This window comes from Peromyscus leucopus, chromosome 6 (genome assembly GCF_004664715.2).
Source record: "Peromyscus leucopus breed LL Stock chromosome 6, UCI_PerLeu_2.1, whole genome shotgun sequence".
Classification (NCBI taxonomy): domain Eukaryota; kingdom Metazoa; phylum Chordata; class Mammalia; order Rodentia; family Cricetidae; genus Peromyscus; species Peromyscus leucopus.
The window spans coordinates 59,730,765-59,756,009 of record NC_051068.1 but is presented as its reverse complement, the minus strand read 5'-3'; the positions used below and the strand labels follow the sequence as shown (position 1 = coordinate 59,756,009).

General features: G+C 36.1%; 1 protein-coding gene across 4 annotated transcripts in view; it reads left to right on the top strand.

Moving 5' to 3' along the window:
• Rbm46 (RNA binding motif protein 46) overlaps positions 1–24,636 on the top strand; it is a 49,734-nt gene extending 25,098 nt beyond the window's left edge. For 2 of the 4 annotated variants that reach the window (XM_037206683.1, XM_037206684.1), the window contains one exon: positions 23,739–24,636. In XM_037206683.1, the coding sequence (XP_037062578.1) occupies positions 23,739–23,938 (200 nt within the window). In that variant the 3' untranslated portion in view covers positions 23,939–24,636. Of the gene's footprint in view, positions 1–489; positions 607–17,269; positions 17,330–22,697; positions 23,703–23,738 lie in introns of those variants that run through there. The other 2 variants (XM_028857067.2, XM_037206685.1) reach the window with 2 other exon arrangements.
• The last annotated feature ends 609 nt before the right edge of the window (positions 24,637–25,245 follow it).

Genomic DNA, 25,245 nt, shown 5'->3' with positions numbered 1-25,245 from the left:
AAACAAATATCTTATATGCCATATTCTGTAGGTCTCTGAAGTGTTTGAAGACCACCTATCTAAAATAAATCTGTTTGACCTTGAAAACATACCTAACATGACTATAAGTTTGATTGTAACAGGTAACTAACTATTAACCTGAATTTCTTTATTGTCCTAAATAGTTTATAATAACAACTTTCAAGGACTAGAAATTTATATTACATTGTTAAATGAGCTGTATAGGTATAATATCTTGAACAAGAGTAGACATGTATTTACAGTATGTTCTAACAAAAATAACCTTACATTTGTGTCAATATACAAAAATATCTTAAGAGTAAAAATGTATATACAGTATAACAGAAATAACCTCAAATTTGCATCAATATATAAAAATCAATATCAATGTAAAATATTTAAGATGAGTAGTTGCTTTTTTGGTAAAAATTGATTTAATAATCTACATTTTTATCCTATCATTTCTATATTCCCCCTTTTTCTTTTCAGAACAAGATCCTTGAATCTAATTTCCTTCAGATTTTTTCATGATCATTACCAATAACAACTTGTAACCAACCCCCCTAAATGATGACAAATAACTATAACCCACTGAACAACCAAAAACTGCCCACCCCACCTCTTGGGAATGTGAGTGTTGTGTTCTTAAAATTACTTCCTGCTGTCTGGGGGCAACGACATCTGTAGGGGATCCTGAAAAAAATGAGAGATAATTGTCAAGTCCTGGGAAAGCTAGCTAAATCATTTGTTGTCCAGTCTCTGGGTAATGGGAAAGTGCACAACTTATCTCAAGTGTTGGCTAGAGTAGTGTGTGAGGTTGGACCATCTCAGCTAGCCATCTTGAAATTGTTCTGAGTAGTTGGAGTCCAAAGCCAATCTTTGGGTGGTGTTTGTCAGCTTAGTGGTGCTACCATAGTCCCGGTGGAATCATTGTTGTGGGGCCCCATCCTCCTTTTAGAGACCTCAAAGGTCACTGTTAGGCATGGTCATGGTTCACTGCAGAAAACTTAAACATTTTAAATGTCATATGCAGCAGATCTCAAAGAAGTTAAAAGACTATAATTTGTTAAGTACATCCAGAGTACAAAAACTCAATTCCTAGTTACCTGATAGAGAATCAAACCAGAAATCACGTATAGGAAGCTAGATGAAACCTTTTTCTAGAATGAGTTAATATTCTATGTGACCATTAATATCTTGACAAAAAGTTTAAAACACACACACACACACACACACACACACACACACATTAATTTCTAGAAAATTTGAGATAATATTTATACCTTAAGAAAAGTGTTAAAGAGTCAAAACCAAAGGATTATGAGATTAGTGGTAATAGAATAGTCCCTTAATTTTGGTTTTTCTTCTATATCAGGTGGCTCTTCTGACACGATACAGAGATTTTTGGATTTTCTTTTTAACAAGCATGCTTGGGTTTAGAGAAGGAGAGAGCCACACTCCACAACTCCAAAGCCACCTTTAATTTTTAATTGAGCTAGGACTACAAGAACAGCAGAAACAAACATTTGGGAAGATTTATGAAATTTTATCCTGTTGGAAATGTGATATACTAATAGGCCAGTGTACTCTTTTTCTTGGCACATTTTCTCTGGATGATTCATCCTTTTTCTTCAGATGTCTAATTTGTCCAGTGGTCTTCATATTCTTTAGCTGGATGCCTTTATTCTCCTATAAAGACAAAAACAAAACCCTGCCCCAACCCTAACTTTGAGGAATTTCCCTTGTGGCAAGGTATATCTGATTAAATAAAAATTATTTATTAGTCTTATAAATTAGCTTAGATCAAATGGTCACATTGGTTGATGACCTATCACCTCTTCTAATCAAGAGTTCTCTCTTGTTCAAATCTAATCTTTATCAATCTTGATGATATCCACAGCTTTTCTTCTGTGGAAACAAAAACAAAACCTCTTCCCCAATGTGACATATCCTGGTTTACATTCTGAGGACAGCACAACCTTAAAGTATATGGGCTGATTTAATTCCGTAGTTTTTTTTTTTTTCTTTCTATTACCTAATGTCTTTCTGTAGCTGGCATTCTTTTCTCATAGCATTTAGAAGATTCAAAGTTAATAAAGAATTACGCAGTCTATCTCTGAGTGTCTTTATTACCCTTTCTGTTTATTAAACATACGCTTTAGAGTTCAATTAGATCTTTCTATAACTGCTTGTCCTATAGGATTGTGTAGTATACCTGTAATATGTTTTGTGTTGTAACATGCAAAATCTGTTTCATTTTACTAGAGACATATGCTGGAACATTGTCAGTCTTAATTTGTACAGGTATCCCCAAGATGGCCATAACTTCTAACAAATGTGTGATTACAGAATCAGCCTTTTCAGAACTCAAAGTCATTGCCCACTGAAATCCCGAATATGTATCTATGGTGTGGTATACATATTTTAATTTACCAAACTGCAAAATGAAATATATCCATTTGCCAAATTTCTTTTCTTTGAGTACTCTTTGGGTTACTTCCTGTAGGTAGTGGAGTTTGATTATACCAGGAACAAGTAGGACATTTCCTTATACTTTCCTTGGCTTGTTGCCAAGTGATAGAAAAATCTTTTTCCAAACCCTTGCTATTGATATGGTGTCTTTTTTTTTTTAAATGAAATTCTGAAGCTTCTAGCACATTTCCTACCAATAGTTGAACAATTTCATCATTACCTTGTGCTAGAGGGTCTGGTAGACCCTAATGGGATCTGGTATGTGTTTTGTATATAAGGGATGGATTTTTATTTCTGATTATTTCTTGTAACTTGAGTAAATAGCAATGTCATTTCTGTATCATCTAGCTCAGTTGGTAGAGCATGTGACAGTCTCAGGATTGTGGGTTTGAGCCCCACATTGGGCATCAGATAAAGTGTTATTCTAATTAATCTTACCAATAAAAACCTGAAAGATTAGAGAAGCAGGGGAGCAGCCACAGTTACTTTCTACCTCTCTGGTTTCTCCAACCCAAGGGGCTGAGATCCTGTCTCCACCCCACCTTATCGCTTCCTCTCTCTTCTCTGTACAGACTCCAGACCTCTATGGTTAACTAGTAGCTAGCTCTGCCCTTTGACTCCAATCAAGTTTTATTTGTCAGAACACAAACAAAATATCACACAACAACTGGTTCTTTGTGTAGGAACTGCACTTTATGTGGTTGACAAACATGAACTAGTAAAAAATGTAAACCCAGGATATAGAACTTCAGCTTTTTTTAAATACAAGAGATGCCTATGGTTATTTTTACTTTTTCTGTCTTATGTTTTGATTGTTCTTTACCATATTTTTAAGTGTGTTATATATTTTTCTCTTAACAGCTTTTTTTTGGTAATCCTGTTTTGCTTATGGATTATTTTAAGACCATGAGCTTGTTAATTTATTTTTCATATTAACTTTATTTCAGAAGTACATGTTCATGTCTGCTTGTTTACTAGCCCAAACCATAAAAAAAAAAGAATGTCGTAAAATTGGTAGGATGTGTGTCATATATGTGGATAGCTTCCTTCCCTTCTCTTTCCTTAATTTTTGGCTGGAGAGGGACCAGTTCTGTAGTTAATACTTCATTAAAATTTAGTAACACAGAAGTCATAAGGTTCAGGTGAGCGAGCCATTGTGAACCTTTAGTAGACAAGTTTGAAATTGTGTATGACACTGAAAATTTGCAGAGAAATTTCTATTAATTTAATAGGATCTCACCCAAGGAGAAAAAGAATTTGATGGATTCCTTTGTATGAAATTTAGGTGTACCATGTATGAACATAATAATGATGCCAGAACATGGGAAAATTACACTTTTCCTTAAAATTTAAAGGGAAAGAGGAGAGTCAAGCAAAAATACGATTTTTATGATACATAAAGTACTTCAGGTTCATAGGGGAATTACAAGTATGGAAAGGTTTTCCTGTACTGTTTTTTGTTTTGTACGTGATTTACTTAGTATACATGTTTTTAGTTCTTGTACTTAAATACATAGGTAGGTGTCTGTCACTTCTCTCAATTATGTACCAGCATTTAAAAACAAAACAAAACAACAAAAAAAAAAAAAAAAAAAAACTTCTGATGTCTGTTTGGATGACAGAGCAATGGCACAGAGGTTAAGAGTATTTATGCAGTCATGAGGACCAGAGTTGGGATTCCAGGACCCACATAATGAGCCTGATGTCCAGTATATACCTGTAACAGCTCTAAGGGAGCTATTACCCTCTTTTTGGCCTGTTGTATGTGCACAAGCACATGTGTATACTCATGCTTACACAAACACACACAAAATTAAACTTTTAAAGGGGCTTTTCTACTTTTTCTCACTTGTTTCTTTTTGTGGTTTGTGCTGTAACCAGGGAATTGCTACATTGAACTAACATTGGTTGAGGTGGATGGCCAGGCTCTTTCATAAATGTTCAGAGACTCAGAAAATAGCTTAGTGATGACAAGTACTCTGTTAGTCGAATAGGGAAATTATTCCATCTTCTTAGGCCTTTGTCTAACATTTTATTGAACAATGAGTTTTATTTTCAGTTTTTTAAGTTTGAGATTCTGAAATTCTAAGTTTTATGTGATGAAAAATTTCTAGTCAACTCTAGAGATATCTGAGGCATGAGTGCATTAAGGCTACACACAATATATAATTGGATTCTTTAATTATGTTTATTTTCCTGGGATACATTTAAAAGCCATTTTAAAATATGTAAAACAGAAAATGTGTAGTTTTTAAACTGAAAAATTAAACAAGGACAAAGTGATTAGGCAAATAAGGCCAAATAAAACTAAAAAATGTACTATAGGGCTATATAAATATATAGTAAAGCTCCTTTAAAAAGCAAGAATGATTAACAATCATAATTAAGTAGATCATGATTATTTTTAAAAATCAGGGTATGATTATGGGTTAGAGGGAGAATTTGAAAGAATATAAAAGGAACCTCGCCATTGAAATTTTTGTATCTATGAGCATGAGTTTTCATTTTCTAAGTTACAGAACTTGCTCATCTTTATTATATACATTTCTTTGTGTGTTTTTATTGTTAGATAACTAAAGTGGCAAAGAATAAAAAAGTCAGCAAGCAACTGCTTGCATTGTTTTATTTGTCAAGCAAATTCAGAACAATAGTCACTTTGTTCTGCAAAGTAATTGAAAACAAAACAGGGAAGTTACATAATATCCAGACTAAATAACTGTATTTGTCTCAGAATATGTGGAGTGTTTGCTTTTGGGTACCATGGTCTAGTTAAACACTGACAATTCATGAGGCTCTGAAGACTAATATGAAGCAGAGAATGGATAGTTGAAATATCCAGGACTTGTTCAGTCTTTAATTCTGTACTTATATAGTTGCTATCTTCAGGTGTATGAAGAGTTGGCATGTGGAAGAAAGACTAAAATTTCAAAGTTCCAGCAAGTGGAAGTAAGTATAATAGAGGAATGTTTTATTTAGGGAGGTAGATGATGGCATGATTCTAGAACTGTCTAAGGCTTTAAACTATTGAAGGTAAAGATACTGCTACAAAACTAATCTTTTAAGTAACTCATATTTTCAGTTGTATTTCCTAAATAAACTATGGGAGGAGAGTGTGGTGGTCTTGCCATGTAGCTCTGGTTGGCCTTGAACTCTGCTTCCCAAGTGCTGGGCTTAGAAACATGTTACTGTGCCTGGAAAGGTTTCATTTTCCGCAAAAGGTTGAATAATTTCCTATTGTCTAAATGTTGTGCCCAGATCGCAGGAACCACCATGAAGACAGAAAAAATGTAAAAGCAAAGAGCCTTTATTTTAAGCTTGGAGCTGTCCAATGCAGCAGTGAGAGCAAAGAGTCCCAAGCTCAGTTGGGGTAGGGTTTTGTTGTTGTTGTTTTTGTTTTGTTTTTTTTATCATAGCAGAGGTTGAGGTGAGAGGATTTCTAGGGACCCTGACTGGCTGACATTTGTCTAGGGGTATATGTGAAAAGGAAATGGGTGTGTGCTAGATTCAGGAACATTGATGATCTTATCTAATTTTGTCTATTGATTGAAATGTGTGGGATGTTGGGTACTTTTCCTTAAATGCTGGCCCATCTCTGGGTGGATCCCTGGGTGATGTTAGCATATGGCTTTTTCTGGATCTGGGTGTTGCCTGTCAGTAAGCTTGTCACAGCTGTGTCAGGGCCCCTAATCCTGTCATGGCAGCTGTGTGGTCAAGCTGTTTTGGGCCCTCATATAGGTACTTATATTGTTCGAATCTTAGATGGTCTTATTAATAAAAAGCCCAGAGCCAGATACAGGGTGAAAGCTGAAAGATCAGAGAAGCAGAGCAGCCACAGCCAACCTATTACCTCACCAACTCCATGAATCCTGAGTCTTCACTTGAAAGGGTCTCAGCTGAACTGCTTAGTTCCTGTTTCCTCATACCTTATATACCTTTCTCTGCCCATCCATGTCACTTCCTGGAATTGAAAGTGTGTGTGCTTCCCAGTACTGGGATTAAAGCTGTGTTGCCACCACTGCCTGGCTCTTTTTCCATTGTGGACTTGAACTGATGTCTGGATCTCTGCCTCCTGAGTGATAGGATTAAGTGTGTGTGCCAACACTGTCTGGCCTCTATGTCTAATCTAGTAGCTGGCTCTTGTCCTCCAGTCCCCAAGGCAAGGTTTATTAGGGTACACCATATATCACCACATACTCATAGTAATTAACTCCTAGTCTTTGTAACTTTACCACATAATTCCAATGAAAACCAGCATTTTTCTAATGTTAAACATCTGATAACAGATTGAGGACATCATGACCAAGGCAAATTTTACAAAAGAAAGCATTTAATTGTGGGTTTGCTTACAGTTTTAGATATTTTGTACATTACCATGACAGGGAGCTTGGTGGCATGCCTGGCACTGGAGCAGTATCTAAGAACTTCTGATCTGCTGGCTGAGATAAAGAAAGTGAAAAACACTGGGCCTGGTTTGAGCTTTTGAAAACCTCAGAGCCTATCCCTAGTGACATACTTCCCTCCTACAAGGCCATATTTCCTAATCCCTTTAAATAGTGCCACTCCCTAGTGACTAATCATTCAAATGTATGAGCCTCTGGGAGCATTCTTTTTCAAACCACCACATTCTACTCCCTGGCCCCTATAGATTTGTAGCCATATAGTGCAAAAAATTCATTCAGTCCAACTTTAAAACTCTGAGACACTGTAAACCCCTGTAAAATCAAAATCAAAAAGAAGATCACATACGTCCAACATATAATGGCACTGAATATATATAAGCATTCAGAAAGGGAGGAAAGGGAGCATGGTAAGGAAATTCAGGGCAAACTCCAAGTTCTGAATCTCCATGCCTTATGTCAGTGTGCTCTTCAGATCTCCAACTCTTTTCTGCTTTGTTGACTGCAACACACTTATTTCTCTTGGGCTTGTTCCACTCCCCGCCTGCCACTTTCCATGGCAGGTATCCCATGACTCTGGCATCTTTAACTCATCTTGGGGTTTCCAACATTATTCAGGTTTCACCTTCACAGATTCATGCATTGGCCTCTCTGAACCTCTATGTGGGGACACTCCTGACACATGCCTGGCCTTAGGGGCTTTTCAGTGGCTTTCTTAGTATAGAGGGAGATTCCACAAGTCCTTTCTTGTATCCTTGATTCTAAAGCCATAACCACATGGACCAAGCTGACTTGTTCTACTATTTGATATGGCTGGAACTTGTCCAACTTGTTTAATTACATTTGTATCAGCTTTCTGTTATTGAAAGCTTCCTTCACTGCTTAAGATTTTCTTTAATTCCTTTACACAACTTGGAAGCTTAGCTGGGTGGGGTCTTACCCTGAGGTCACCACCTCCTTTAGTCCATTTATTGTCAGTAAACTTTTTTTTTTTTTTTGGTTTTTCAAGACAGGGTTTCTCTGTGTAGCTTTGCGCCTTTCCTGGAACTCGCTTTGGAGACCAGGCTGGCCTCGAACTCACAGAGATCCGCCTGGCTCTGCCTCCCGAGTGCTGGGATTAAAGGCGTGCGCCACCACCGCCCGGCCTGTCAGTAAACTTTTTATCTCCTTGAGCACTGGAACTCCTATCTTCTACATTACCTGGTACCCCTTTTCTCCTCAAATTGTACATTTTGTATTTTTCTTTGTCCAGTTTTCTCCTTTCCATTATCTATCTATGTAAGAGTGACTACTAATAACGATTCAATACAGTCAGTACTAGGTTGCCTTGAAATCTCCTGTGCCAAAGCCATTAAACCAAAATGCTTTTATTTTTAAAAGCCTTAGCCTCGGGCAGGTTTTTAGTACAAGGGCAAAAAGTAATCTCATTTTTCGCAAAAAAAATATCACAAGAATGGTGTCTCTAGGCCACTTAATAATAATATTCTTTCCCTCTGAAACTTCTTGAACTGGGCCTCCACAGTTCAAATAACCATCAGCACTGTCTCCTATGTTGCTACTACAAAGGCCCCCTACACCCCAATTAAAGCATCCAGCCACTTTCCTATTCCAGACTTCCAAAGTCTTTTATATTCCTCTAACAAACAGCATGTCAGGCCTGTCTGAGAACTACATACACCACTGATACAAACTTCTGTCTTAGTCACTGTTCTATTGCTCTGAAGAGATACCATGACCAAGGCAACTCTTATAAAAGAAAGCATATAATTGGGTGCTTGCTTCTAGTTTCAAAGATTTAGTCCATTATCAAAATGATGGGAAGCATGGCACTGGAGAAGTAGCTGAGAGCTACATTCTGATCCACCAGCTGACAGAAAGAAAACACTGAGCCTGGTATGGGCTTTTGAAAACCTCAAAGTCCACCCCAAAGACACATTTCTTTCTTCAAGGCCACACCTTCTAACCCTTTCAAATAGTGCTACACCCTGGTGAGTAAGCATTCAAATTTATGTGCCTATGGGGGCCATCTTATTCAAACCACCACAGTGGACTTGGGACAACTGGCTGAATCCAAAATGAATCATTGCATTGTGGAACATTTTGAGCATACCTTGTTACAAACTAGCCTTGGGGTTTAAAGTTTACAGGATCCTTGCCAGTCAGTCCCATATATATCAGGATAGCAAACAGTAGTCGTTCAGATGCAAGACATATTTCATGGTCTCTGGTTTGGTACTTGGAGTTTATTTCTTGGTTATGTTGTGTCTCTATACATACAACCATATGAATTATCAGTGTAAGTATGTTTAACTACTTTTTATCATTGTTGCTCAAGAACCTACCATGGCTTTGCTATTTTAGTGTAAGTATTATGAATTCCGATTCTAGTTCAAATGCTCTATCATTTGGTGCCACACTCCCTACCCTCTTCTGGATGTGTAACTGCTGCTTTGATCATTTCAACTTGTCATCTCACTGTTGGTAGTGCTGCTCGCTCTGCTTGGAATGTTCTGCTTACCTTCCTTTGCTTCGCTCTTTGCATTAAGCCTTTTTGGGACATCGTAACAGAAAATGATTTGTTCTGTATTACAATATCAGGCTACAGTTTAATACAGGAATTTTATGTGACTCTTAATTTACTATTGGTGTATTTTATGATTTTTTAAACATCATCTTGATGTATAGTTCATGCTGGCCTTTGAACTCACTATGTATCCCAGGTTAGCTTTGCCTCAAACTTGTAATCTTGCCTCCACTTCTGAGTGCTAGATTTATCATCATGTACCACAATACTTTCCTATCTACTGTTAGACAGTTTGATCCATAAAGATTTATGAAGTTAATGGATTTTGTATCTAGAGAATTGGTTGTTTCTGTGCCCTTCCTTGTGTAGGTGAGTGCTTGTCATTTATTACTCCTTTGGTTTTCAAATTTAAAGTGATAAGTATGTTTTAAGGTTTGAAGAGTCTAAGGAAAATCAATTTTGATTGTGCTCTGGGTAGAAAGAAGAAAGAATTGAAAAAGAAATATTCGTGATACGGAGTTTGCAGGCACAGACACAAGAGCATTTTAATTATGAATGGTGGTAAATGGGTGGTTGATACTGAGTGAAGTGTGTATTCCACTGAAGTAGAAATTCTGTTAGCATATAATTTTCATAGTGATCATAAAATGGGTGTTTCAGTTATTAACAACCTTTAACACTTAAGCATGTGGATTGGGATGTGTATATATTATATGTAAAATGGACATAAATAATTTGTATATTGGGAGTACAGGAGATTATAGTTTTACTAGTTTTTAAAGCATCTGAGGAAACATGTTTAATCTAGGTCAACAGATGTAGTCTAGAATAATATTAGGTCATTTAATATGTAGATTTATAATAAATTAATTGCATATCTGTCTTGGTGTGTATGGCTGGCTGTGTGCATGAAATGTGTGTGTGTCTGTGTATGAGAGAGAGAGAGAGAGAGAGAGAGAGAGAGAGAGAGAGAGAGAGAGAGAGAGAGAGAGAGAGGAGAGAACGTGCTTGAAGGCCAGAGGAACAAAACCATAGCTAGGATCCTAAACAATGGTAGTTTATCTTTCTGCTACATGATACAAAATTAAAAAGAACACATGTAATGACTCTCATTTTTCAAAGAACAGGTCCGCTTCCTGTTTTTGACTGCTCTTAATCTTGTTTTTGACTTTTTGACTTTTATTTTCCTTTTGACAGTCTCTTGTCTTGATTACTGAATATTCTCTTTAAAATATTGCTCTGAATACACTCATTAGCAATTGAAATCTTTAAAAAAGAAACAGCCCCAATAACATAGGAATTAAATTGGACCAGCACACCTGTAAATAGTACTCTTGGACATGACATGAAAGTAAGACACTCCTTATTGTTTTTGGATTTCCTCTAAGAATTATCATTATCTTTTTTATGTTGAAAGCATTTACTTGTAATTGATGATGATTTAAATTTAAATTCCAGTATTTTTCTGTTTGACTTGTTTCATTGAAATTAAAGATTTAAATGAAATCTCCAAAACTCCAGTTGAGTAGGTAGCAGGGATGTTACATAGGGAAGATAGTTTCTGTATTTTATAGTGTTTTCATTCCACACCTGTACCTAAAATAACCATTGGAGTTTTAATAGTCTTTATAGTTGGGATCTCTCTTACTTTGTGTTATCTGGTTTTGATAACCTGTTAGAATCACTGGTTTTATATTTTGTGACAGTATATTAAGAATATTTTATATCAATGGAACGTGCCATATTCCCCAGTACTTTTACTGTTTTACTCATTATTTACTACATATAAACTAAATATACAGACAGTGTCCTCTTAGTGACATATGTATGTAGTCTACTGCCCACTTGAGAATGCTTTATTGGATTTTCCTCCAGACATTACCCTCTTTTCTTCCATAATTTAGCCATTCTTATAGTGGTTAATTCTTTATGTTCTTGATATCTATACATTTTATATACTTTGGTTCTTTGTCATTATGATTCTGAAGATGATCTATGTCGTGTTGTGTAGCAGTTTTGTTCACTTGCTGTTACTTTATTTTTTTCTTTTTTTTCCTTTAATCTTATTTTATAATACTATTCATTTCTACCTGTTACTTTATTTTTTATTCAAGACAGGGTCTCATATGTATCAGGATGTCCTCATTGCTATGGAGCCAAGGATAACCCTGATCCTCCTGTCTCCACATCCTTAAATGTTGGGAGTACAGGCATATAGCACTATAGCTGTCTTATGTGGTGTTGAGGTTTGAACTCAAGCATTTATGCATGCTAAGCAAACGGTTTACCAACTGAGGCTCACCCTAGCCTATTTGCTTTTATGAATGCAAGCATCCCATTAAATTTTATGATTTGTTGACTCTATTGATGCCGTCAGTTTGGGACTTTGTGAGTAATGATGCTATGGTGATTCTTGTATATAATATTTTGAGTGGTCATTTGCATTCAGTTTTGCTGAATATAGTAGGGTTATGTTTTTAAAATTTCAATGGACTATGATGAAGAGTTTTCCAAAGTGATTTTTCTTCAGTTTACACTTTGTTAGCAGTATATGCAAATTCTAGTTGTTTCATAGCCTAGCCAATACTTTTAATATCAGTATTCTTAATTTTGAAAATTGTGGCTACATTATAGTGTGATCTCATTCAGTGTGTGTGTGTGTGTGTGTGTGTGTGTGTGTGTGTGTGTGTGTATGGATGTGTGTATTTACTACCAGACATTTTTGTAAGGGTTATAGATTATTAAGCTATCCTCTTGAAGAAGTATGTTTCTGAAGACTTTGTCCCTTTAATCTGACACACTGGTTGTCAACCTTCCTATGCTGGAACACATTAATACAATTCCTCAGGTTGTGGTGACTCCAAACTATAGCATTATTTTCATTGCTACTTTAGAACTGTAATTTTTTTCTTTTTTTCTTTTCTTTTTGGTTTTTCGAGACAAGCTTTCTCTGTGTAGCTTTGTGCCTTTCGCGGAACTCACTCTGTAGCCTAGGCTGGCCTCAAACCCACAGAGATCCGCCTGCCTCTGCCTCCCAAGTGCTGAGATTAAAGGCATGCACCACCACCGCCCCATCGATAACTGTAATTTTGATACTGTTGTGAATCATAATGTAAATATTTGATATGCAATATATCTGATATGTGATCCCTGTGAAAGGGTCATTAGTCCCTAAAAGGGGTCATGACTCACAGTTTGAGAACCTAATATCTGACCTGCTTTTTTTCTGTCACTTATTTACAAACATTTTGTAGGATATTTATTTTATAATACCCTTTTTCACTGTGACTACTATTGTATTCATAGTGTATCTTGAGGAAATACAAGTTACTAATTTTAATATAATTCCATTTATTAGTCTTTTAAAGTTATTGACATTTGTCTGTGTCAAACCATGAAGAATTGTCCTTTATCTTTTTTGTTTGTTTGTTTGTTTTGGATTCAGGATTTCTAGCCCAAGCTGTCCTCACACTCCCTATGTAGCAGAGGGTGATGTTCATGCAAAGCTATCAATTTACCAAACTAGGTTATCCTCAGCCCTCTTATATTATTAACTTCTTTAAATGTTCATTTTGTGTGCATGCGTATGATATTTATATGAGTGCGGGAATGAGAATGACATGCCTATGCAAGTCCTATGACAGCTTTCAGGAGTTGGATATTGTCTTCTACATTGTTGAGATAAGGTTTTTGTTTCTGCTTTCTGCTAGCTATCCTGGGAGGTGCTTGGTCATGCTCCTGTCTCTGTGTTCCAGTTCCCCATATAGGTACACTGGGATTACAGAAGCTTGTGTTAACTGTATCCAGCTTTTGAAGGGGATTTTGGGTATCTGAACTCAGGTCATCAGGCTTAATTACATAGCTAACACTTCGCCCACTAAACCAGCCCCCTATTCCATTTTACAATTATGAAAGACTGCCATTTTCCTCACGAGTCTGTAGTGTGTCATACAAGCATAAATCAGTGTCATGTGTGCTCACATGTACCATATGATGAACTTGTGTCACATTAGCAGAAATTAGTGACATATGTGTACACATGTACCATACAATAAACTAGGTAACAGTCAATTTTTTTAAACATGAAAAGCAGAAGCATCAGCCAGGCGGTGGTGGCACACGCCTCTAATCCCTGCACTTAGGAGGCAGGGGCAGGTGAATCTTTCTGAGTTCGAGGCCAGCCTGGTCTATAGAGCGAGCTCCAGGAGAGGTGCAAAGCTACACAGAGAAACCTTGTCTTGAAAAACCAAACAAAACAAAAAGCAGAAGCATCTATCTGAAAACATACTGATTTTGTGTGGATATACTGATGAAATTATTTCAGCTTCGTGTCTCATATCTTTGGTATTTGGAAGATTGTTTTTGCTGTGTTAACAGGTTTTATTACATGTCTGAGAAATGTCTAGTATTGTCTTCAAATACCCATTTCGCCTTTACTTTTATCATTCTGCTTACACCCCTGTTAGACCTTAACACTTGCCTTCAGTATTTTCTGTCCTTTTGTATGTTCAGTCTGTGTATTTCCTTCATGCTGGGAAGAAACACTGAATTGGATTTCTCAGATTTGGAATTTTACTTGAATGTATTTAGTTGTTTTGATCATGTTTTGCTTTGTAGCTTAGTCTGACTCTTCAGAGCTAGGATTACAGACGTGTGTCACCATGCCTAGCTCAATTTAGGGTTTACAGTTTCTTCTAAAAATTTTAACCTTTAAATTCCCGAGCATATTGGGCATAGCTATTTTTATTATCATTCATATGTATTAGTGTATTTGCATATGTTCTGCGTGCATCTATGTATGAGTATTCTCACTGTATGGACATGTGTATGTATGCTCGTTTTTACTATATGGACATGTATGTGTGTGTACATGTGGAAGCCAGAGGTTGACATCTGGTATTTTCTACTTCATTTACTCTTGCTCTCCAGTTTGCCTCCTTTCTCTCTTAGCTTACCCTCAGGATCCTTTCTTCTGAGCTCTGAGATACATCCTTCCAGGCTTTGATGTAGGTGCTTGGGACATCCAGTCCAGTCCTCACACTTATGCAGCAAGCACTTGGGTGAGCTGTCTCTCCAGGCCCTGTTATGTCCATTAATCATAGGAGATAACTAGGATTCATCCTAACACCATGATATCATATGTGTATGGTATGTTCTTTGATTATATCCACCCCCATTAATCTCTGTTCACTCTTCAGTCATCCTGCTGATCCTATTTCTCATTTCAAATAGTGTCCCTTTTTTTGTGGGGGGTTTGCTTATAAATATAGAATTTGCATATGAGAGAAAATGTAATATTTAACTTTCTGAGTTTATATCATATAACATGATGGTCTTCAATCCAATACATTATCTTGTAGAAGCCATGATTTCATTTAAAAATATTTTTAAACATTGATTGATTGTGTGTGTGTGGGGGGTGGGTGTGTGGGCACACAGGTGCATGGCATCCAAAAGGAGGGCAGATCAGTTCTCTTCATCCACTGTGTAAATCCCTGGAGTTGAACTCAGGTTGTCAGGCTCAGCAGTAAGCACATTTACTCACTGAGCCATCTTGGTAGCCCCATAATCTCATTCCTATGATTGAATAAAACTCGCTTGTGTATATATGATACATTTCCTTTATTTGATCATCTCTTGCTGGGCTGGTCTCATTATGTTAGTTAATGTGACTGTTGCTGCAATAAATATGGATGTACAGATATGTCTGTGGTGTGCAGATATAGAATACCTAGCATATATCCCAGAAGTTTGGTATAGATTGATCATGTGAGGAACTTCCATACTGATTGACAGAGTCCCTATCTCTACTAATTCACACCCCTACTCGCAGTGGATAAGGATCCCTACTCCTTGTAAGCACTTGCATTTCCCTAATGGCTAAAGATATGGACCACCTTTTCATAAATTTTTGGCCATTTATATTTCTTTTGAGAACGTCTATTCAATTCATTTGCCTATTTGTTGGTTGGATGATTTGGTTTTTGACAACAAATTCTTTGAGTTCTCTATTTTAGATAATAATTCTCTGTCTTTGCTGTGCAGAGACTTTATTTGCTGCAATCTCATTTTTTAGTTCTTGCCATTGTGTCCCAAGCTATTCAAAAAGTCACCTTCTATCTCCATATCTTGATATGTATCCCCTATAGTTTAGAAGTTTCAGCTTTATTACTTGTTTGATCCATTTTAAGTTGATTTTTGTGCAGCATGGAAGATAGAGGTTTAGTTTTACCCTATAACACAGCTTCTCGGCTTCTTATCATGGTCTTTCCTCTGACATACACTAGGAAGCACGTCTGTCAGAATGAGACAGAATGAAGCAGATCCTCTGTTTTCTCATTGGTCTACATGTGGATTTATGTGCCACTGTTAAGACATAATTATTTTAATATCGAGTTTGAAACTTATTATCTAAATATCCTAGGAATCTGTTTTTTTATTGCTATTTCTGTTGGCTTTAGATGATCTACTTTATTTTCTAGTATACTGATTTTTTTATTGGAATGCCAGATATTGCACATGAATAATTATAGAGAATTTGAGGCCTAAAATGATGTTTCCTTAATCCGAGAGGAGTTATTTCTCATCACAGAAGTGCCAAAGGATTGAAAAGTCTGTATTGTCGTATTATTCCCATTGGGAATTGAGATGCTAAGTTCAGTTCACTCTGCTGGTCTACTTGAGATCAGTTCACTCTGCTGGTCTACTTGAGATCAGTTCACTCTTCTGGTCTACTTGAGATCAGTTCACTCTGCTGGTCTACTTGAGATCAGTTCACTCTTCTGGTCTACTTGAGATCAGTTCACTCTGCTGGTCTACTTGAGATCAGTTCACTCTGCTGGTCTACTTGAGATCAGTTTTCACCAGGGTTGGTCTTGCCTTAACAGTAGCTCCTCCTCAGCTCTCAGTTTGTTACCTCTGAGCTTCAGTGATGTTTCCATGTATAATTTCCCCTTCTTTATCATCTTCTTTTTGAGACTTGACCAATCCTTACAGGGACAAAGACGATTCTCAGAAATCTGTACCTCTTTGGATTTTCAATGTCTTAAGATCATGACTCTATGATTTGTTATCCTCTTAGCTGTTGTCAGTGTTTAGATAGGTGTTTTGTATTTAAAAACAAAATCAATTATTAATGTTACCTAGTTCATTGTGTGGTAACAAGTTATTGTGGTATTTTTATACTGAATTATCTTTAAAGTATTATTTAAAACTCTACAGTGCTTTTGGAGATCATCAGACATGCTTTACTTGTGCATGCTTGTGTGTAGTTTCTTAGCGTGGAGTTGGATATATATTCTTGATGGAAAGATCCAGGACATATGGAGTTATGAAAACTAAAATAGATGGACATTACAGTGGAACTTGTTTGGTTGTAGTAGTTTCCTAGGAAAATTGACTAGTCAAGAAAATCTTTGAAGTTTAGTAGCATTATTTTGTCCATCTGTCTTTTCTAAAGGCAGGAAGGAAATGATATTTCATGTGTAAGTGACTATACCTACAGAACATTTACATTTCCTGAATTTGTTTAGATCTCTCTGCTTTTCTGAAATTATGAGGCCTTGCTTGATTTTTAAAATCCTTTTTCCTAATAGAGTATTTCCTGAGTACACTGATGAGTAAGAATTTAATTGGCTGAGAAATGTCTTTTTCAGATGATGTACTAACTCATGACTTTCATTTAGATATCAGAATACTGTTCTCTGTTCATCTTTTCAGAAATGATACCTGTTTGCCAATTGTCTCTTTTTCTCCTTTTTTCTTATTTACCAATCAAAAAATTTTAAACAAAAGTTATCAAGGATTCCATGCACTTCCAAGATAGGGATAACATCAACCTAAAGACTCAATTCTTTTCTGTCTTCACTGCTTACAGACAGGGAACACAGTCTCTTCAGCCTGGACCTGTGTAGAAGAATTTGGAGAAAATAAGCAGGTAAGAAAACACCTCTTAGGAATATTGTGGTATATTTTGTTTCAGAAAAGCAATTTTCACCTAATCCTCTCTTGGCCATATGAGGAAATGCCTAGAATTGTCTAATAAAATCCTGTGTGGTATTTTGTTTATAATAGTTTTATTAGCTATAGAATCATTAAGAAAAAATTGAAAAGTTTCCATATTTCAGATATTTTCCAGTCTTTGAACCTGACAATGTTCTGATATCTAAATTGAACCACTGAGATTATAAGTAGTAGTTTATAATCAGATACAGTTAAGAGTAAACAATGCATTTCAATTTTCTGGCATTTCTCAAACTAAGCTGAGAATGAGACTTTTTTTTTACATCATTAAAATAATATTTTGACTCTAAATTCTTTCTATAACAATTCACTGTGTTGTTTTCTCATGGGGCACAATAAAGAGACCTGTAAGGGGGTGGCTTGAAGGCAGTTTATGATTTGCCAAAACTCCTTTTTTACATGTAAAGGAATCAGCCTATGTAATAATTCTGTGTTCCTGATTAGGTTACTTCAGCATTATGTGCCTTAATTCAACATTACCAAAAGGAATAATGAGAGTGCTTGCAGTGCTTTTAGAGGGTTTCCATTATAGCCGATCTTACATGGTTAATTTTGACATGTACCAAGTGCTAGACAAGTATTACCTGAGATTATTAATGTCTATGAGAAATATGTTTATTATTCTTGACACTTAAATCTTAGACTCTAAATTTATCATCACAGATTTTAGTAAAACTAGCTGCTAAACTTACAGATATTAAATCTTACCTAAATTTCAAACACACAATGCTATTTTAGAACTACCTTCTTTTAACCTCATAGCTTGACTTAGAAAGAACAATTGTGAGGACAAATTTACTGGCAAAATGAAATCTGAGAAGAGTTGCTGTCTTTATTTAAGTCTAAGCCTTTTCTCTTCAGTTTGGCGCACATACTTATCTAGTGAGCTACAGTTTGGGGCCTGTTTAGAAGCCTAGACTTACAGCTCTAGTCACGGTTCTTGCTCTGAGAGGTTGCTGTCCAGCCAGTTTAGAAACCAGCTTTAGAAGGAGTCTGTCATTATGATCTTAGTACGCAGGGAACAGATCGACATCTCACAAATATGGTTTGTTTGGTCTTGCTTCTTTCAAAGGAAAGCAGCTAGACTAATTTCAGTGTCAGTGGGGACTTGCTTTATATGTGGTCCCCTTTATCCTTTTGTTTGTGTGCTAAGTTTTGGTCTCTAGTGGGATTTATTGTTTGCTTAAAGATTTATGGTAGAGGACTGCCAGAAATGCTACTGGGGAAATAGAGGCAAAGGGATCAGAATCAAGCTCATCCCTGGTACAAGTTAAAGGATAGCCTGGGATACATGAGACACTGGCAGTGGAGAGGGAGAGGAGAGAGAGATCTCTAGGAGAAAATTCTCAGGGTTGATCTCCACACCATTGCAAATAAAATTACAAAAATTTTTAGCATGTAAGGAAATGCAGAGGGAGCTGCATGCATTGAGAACAGAACTTGGGAAAATGGATAGGTGCAAGTCACACCCAGGTAGCTTAGAGAATAGCACCACTGACTTGACCTTTGTTCTGCTGTCCTTTTGAAATGGAGACCTCTGGAGGCCTTTGGAGTTGCTTGCTTTCAAATACTCTGCTTAAAGTTTCTTGAGGCCAGCCTGGTCTACAGAGCGAGATCCAGGACAGGCACCAAAAACTACACAGAGAAACCCTGTCTTGAAAAAACAACCAAAAGTTTCTTTTTTTTTTTTCTGTTTCCCTTTTTTTATTTTATTTTTCTTTATTAAGAAATTCTCTACTCACTCCTCATGCTATCCACAGGCCCCTCCTTCTCCCTCCTCCCACCCCACAGCCCTCTTTCCCCAGCTACCCCACATCCCCATATCCCCCAAATTGAGGTCTCCCATGGGGAGTCAGCAGAGCCCAGCTCACTGAGCCTAGGCAGGTCCAAGCCCCTTCGCACTGCACTAAGGCTGTGCAAGGTGTCACACCACAGGCACCAGATTCCCAGAAGCCTGCCCATGTACCAGGGACAGATCCTGATCCCTCTGCCTGGGTGCCCCCCAAACAGTTTGAGCCAAACAACCGTCTTCCGTGTCCAGAGGGCCTAGTCCAGTCCCATGGGGGCTCCACAGCCACCAGTCCACAGTTCATGAGTTTTCACTAGTGTGGTCTGTCATCTCTGCATGTCCTCCCATCATGATCTCAATGTCCCTCACCTGCAGTATCTCCTCTCTCTCATCAATTGGATTCCCGGAACTCAGCCTGGTGCCTGGCCGTGGATCTCTGTATCTGCCTCAATCTGGACAAAGGCTCTATGATGACAGCTAGGTTATTTGCTAGGCTGGTCACCAGAGTAGACCGGTCCAAGTACCAGACTCAGAAGGACAAACATAGTATGTACTCACTCATAAGTAGATACTAAATAGGAGGGAAGGGATGGCCAGACTGCAACCCACAACTCCAGAGAGACTAGCTAACAGGAAGAGACCCTAGGAGGGACGACACATGGATGACCCCGTGAAGGAGAAGTAGATGAGATCTACATGAGTAGACTGGGTGTGGGGGGGTGGCAGAGGGCAAGGAGTGGGGGATGAGAACATAGGGAAGTGGGAGGGTCAAGCTGGAACAGGGACAGAGTGGGAGAGCAGGGAGGAAGATACCATGATAGATGAGGACATCATGGGAATAGGAAGAGGCAGGGTGCTGGGGAGGCTCTTAGGAATCCACAAGGTTGACCCCACCTTGGTCTGCTGGCAATGGTCCAAAGGGTGCCTGGACCGGTCTACAAAAAAGTTTCTTAAAAGCTTGGCCAGATGGAAATAATACCTTCCTAAGAATCAGGAGGTCTAAAATTTTAATTTGCTCTATATCCATATACCTGTGGGCCTTATATCTATGTACCTATGGATCTGCCTTATCTAAATCAGCTGTCTTCTCTCTTTGTCATTCTTATGAATTGGGGTCATTTGAATTAACAACTTGTAAAAGTTTCAGTATATTCTCCATTTTCAATTTGGAATTAGATTAGCACAAATTTTATTGGTATCAATAGTCAAAAGACAAAATCAATATTAATGAGCAAGAGGCTTAACATATCTGAACAAAGTTATTTACATATGTAATGCACACATTATTAGTCATAAAGGAGTCTAATCAAAACCACAGTGAAATACAATATCACATGTACTGGCATAGCTATAATTAAAAATACTAGACCAGCTTTGGTGGTGTATACCTGTTACCACATTATTTAGGAGGCAGAAGTAGGAGGATCAGTACAAATCTGAGGCCAAACTTTTCTATAAGGTGAATTCCAGGCCAGCCAAAGCCAGAGTAAGATGTACTGTGCAACACCCTCCACCCTCGTGTGTGTGTGTGTGTGTGTGTGTGTGTGTGTGTGTGTGTGTGTATGTAGGCTGGCATACCAACTATTATGGAAGATGAGATGTGACCAACTGGCAATTTCATATTTTATTATTTGAATGCAGTTTGGTCACAGTGAAGAACTCTAGAGCATAATATCTCTACCCCATGCCTCGACAGCCCTGTTCCCAGGTATTTACATCAAAGAAAAATATCAGAAAAGGTTTATATAAGAACGAGCATAGAGCATATTTGTAAGAGATCAGTGTTAGAAAAGTTCATATATTTATTAATAGGTGACTGTATAAAAATTATAGTATGTTCATGTAGCTGAGTAATACTTAACAATGTAATGGAAGAAATTGCTGAAGTAGGTAACATGAATCTTAGAAATTATATTGAACAAAAGAAGCTCAAATAGCAAATATTTTAAAAATAACAAAATCCAAAACCAGATGAGTGAATCCATGTTGGTAGGAAGTGACTACAAACTGAAAAGAGACAGATGTCTTGGTGAATTGATTTGTTATCTGTTCAGTATGGATTGCATAAGCTTATATAATTATCAAATCAATAAATGAATGCATAGTGTGTGTCTTTCACTGTTTGGAAATTGTACCTCAGTTTTAAGTATAAAGATAGCTGAATTGCATGAAGTATGAATAAACTCTGAAACTGGCTCTCTGTCATTCATTAAAAAGGGGAAAAAAAGATGTACAGTTCAGTTTGGGTCTGAAACAGTGGGACTGAAGACTTGAAGATGTACTTGAAGAGGAAAAACTGGGATGGGGTGGGGGCAAGTATATATATGTTTGGAAGTTTTACTCATTTGTTAATTTTTTTTTTTTGCTTTCTGCTTTCTGTTTTGCATTATATGTAAATTACATCTAATGAATATGCAAGCTCTTAGGTTTATTTAAATATTTTCACTACATTTAATTTATTATCTTATTTGACATGTGTTCTATTTTCTAATCAGCCAGTTGTTTTTTTTTTTAATATACTTAGTGGTTTTAGGAATAGAATTTATTTATGAAATACTTGTGAAATTTTAAGAAACATTTAACAGAAGTCTTTCACTTGCCTAATTCTTGCAGCCAGTTTGGAGACTTTTCTCCTATTATCTTACATGAATTATGTTATGAGTCAACATCTAATTTTGGATTTAATGTAGTTTTCTTTAAAAATGAGAATATAGTAGGTGATCCATGTTTGCTTAAAGATTTATGGTAGAGGACTGCCAGGAATGCTAAGTGTTACGCTCATAGCCAGCTATCTTGCTTGTTTTTAAATCTTCTGGAGATACCTTCTGAGTCCACATTTTATAAGTAGGCTCCATTACCTCTTGAAAATATTTGAATACAGTTTGGTCACAGTGAAGAACTCTTGAGCATAATATCTCTACCCCATGCCTTGCTAGCCCTGTTCCCAGGTATTTACATCAAAGAAAAAACCTAAATAATTGTGGTAAACTCAAAGAAAGCATGATATCCTTTTGAAAACTACATTTCTGATCTACTGAAGTCACTTTTAAATCATATTGTTGATAACTACATTAGTAAAATTTAAAGAGTTGGTGTATTAGAGGTATGTGGCTACTAAGGGACAGTCTTCGACAGGAACAATCAGAACTTTTAAAGGGCAGTGTATTCATCAATACAGAACATCTAATGTTTCAGTTTATATTCAATATTTTAACCCTTGGTTAAAGTTGATTCTGTAAAAGAAGAAATAAATCTGATGTTAGAAAAGCAAATGGTTTCAAAGTAATTTCTCAATTCAAAATATCCATTATTTTGAACACTTTTTGGACATTTCAAGACATGTTTATTATTCCTTAAAACAAGCTGCTTTATTAATCTTGTGTACCATTCATAAAAATTAGCTTATAAAATTAATCTAATTAGAGTTTTACAATGCTAGCAATTAAACCTATTTACAACTGATTTTCATTTTTTTTATTTTTTTCTTAAATAGGTCCTTTCTGATGTTGCTTGAGCTTATTCTCCTGCAGTTGGTCTCATTCCTGTTGGTTAAACATTAAGTCCCATGACAACATGTGTTCTAGGCTTCATAGTGAATGCTACTGGAGGGGAAAGCTTGACCTTCCATCAAATGACCTTATTCCATTTCTTCCATTCCAACAATACAATAGCTTTTATAAATGATCATTTTATAGTCTCAGTCACCACTTTGACTTACACTGCAGTAAAGAGCATAGTTGAGTTTTTGGAAAGTACAGGATCTACAAATTTGGTCAATAAAACACATACATACAGAATTACTATAATTAAGGAAGCAGGAAATTATTGGTACATACATAAGATGAACGTTTGTTTGAAATAATAATTTCAAATATAATTGTTTTAATAATTTGGTTAATTTTGGATATTTTTCTATACTATTAAGTTGATAATGGTTTTTGAAGTTCATTTGGTAGAAATGATTCATTTTACTGTTTTGTGGTACCAGTGAGACTCTAATGTTAAATTGATGTGTTTGGTTATATGAATGTTTGTGCCAGCATTTAAATAATGAAATTTTGGACAGTTAGCTTATACCAGAAGTCCAGAGGCAAATGTTTATGCTGGTTTGATGCCTAATATAGCTTCAAAAACAAAAAAAAAAAAAACAAAAAAACAAAGAAACTGAATTTGCTGTTCTTTTTTTCTTCATGATATATACTTGGTGTCATAACCAAATTAAAGAAGCTTTTTTTGTTGATTAAGAGAAATCAGAGTTTCTCTTTTTCTGTGTTAAAAAGAAAATAATACCCAAGAATGCACTATAGTAAGATCTTTGAAGCAGTGTTGTCAGTTAAGGAAAGAGTCCTGATTTGATGTAACTGTTAGTGTCTTCACTGCAGTGATAATAATATACCATCATTACAGTAGTGTCAGGTATTTAAATGTTAGAACATTATGTTAAAATCTGATTGTTGTCTGAATGTTTTGTCTCTTGAATTAAATTTGTGTCCTTAAAGATGTGCAGCATAATTGTTCATATATTTATTTACAGACTACAATTTCCGTCGCAGCTCAATAAATAGTCTTTCCCCTGTTAGTGCTACCCTCTCTTCTGGGACTCCCAGCGTGCTTCCTTATACTTCAAGGCCTTATTCTTATCCAAGTTATCCCTTGTCACCAACAATATCACTTGCTAATGGCAGCCATGTTGGACAACGACTATATATCTCCAATCAGGCCTCATTCTTCTGAAGAAAGTCTGGATAAACTTTTCTTTGTATACAGCATGAAAATTAAAGTACTGTTGTATTTTAGAATTGGGTTTGCACATTTGCCTTTAAAACTATTTTAACATATTAAACATCAGCTATAATAGAAAATGACAAGAGTGGTAGGATCTGTGGAGATGCACTTAAAAGTTATTCAGTGATAGAAAACTACTTCTGTTCTTTGTAAACTTTGGGGATTTCTAATTCCCGAATTTGAAAAGATTCCAGTAGTTTATGGTTTTTTGTATAACAGCTTTGTAAAGCATCATCTCACAAGTATTGAAGTACTTAAAGACAGTGTTTATACTAGACTAGATTACCAAGGATCGCTATCTGTAGTGGAGTTTGGAACAGTTATGTAACCAGAAGCATCTAACTATTATGTAGAAAGAAATGATGAGACAAAAAAGATTAAGATGCAAATTTTTGGCAGTCGTAATGAAAAATCAGTCTACCATTGTGGTCCTTGAAAGTAACTAAATATTTTAGTTAATATTTGTTACACAAATAAATTACAATTTTGCTGTTAATATATTTAAGGTTTTTATAGTTATGCTTCACTTATGTTTTGATATTCATTACATTGTTTTGGTAAAAAGTGTTAATGTTTTTTAAATGTTGAAATCATGTGTTGTTTAATTTTTATACTTCAAATTCTTCAACATTAAATATATGATGCTACTAATGTGTGTTTTGTTTTTATTAGAATTTACATTCGCACACACAGATGTCTCTCATCTTTGAGAAGAGTTTTACTTGCCAGGTCAACAGTTGCAGGGTCTTCTTAGGTTTGATGTCTTCATGAGATCAAAGTGTCAGATATTGTAAAGAGATGTATAAAATAAAAATAAAATCATTTTCAAGTGCCAGTAGAAATGTTTTATTGGTAGTTACAGAAATTTCCCTTTTTACTAAAGAATAATCAATGAATCCAGATCATTTCGACTTCATCAGTTTATTAGCATACATGGATAATTGTAACAATGGTTTTTATAGTTGATATCAGATATTTTAGATATCATTAATATCTAAATATTAAATATTAAAAATAACAAGTGGTAGAGCCAGGACTTGCATACATAGAATTAAAAATAGTAGCAAATAACTTTCATTTCAGCTTCATTTGATTTTTCTAGCAGAAAGTTGTAAGAAGAGTAAATGAATCTCACTTTTTTTCAGTGCGAAAGAAGGCTTATTCCCCATAAAGCATATGCACTACCTTTGCAGTGAAGTGCTTTAGAGTTTGTGATTTAAAAGAATATAGAGACTAAATCAGCACCTCATATACTC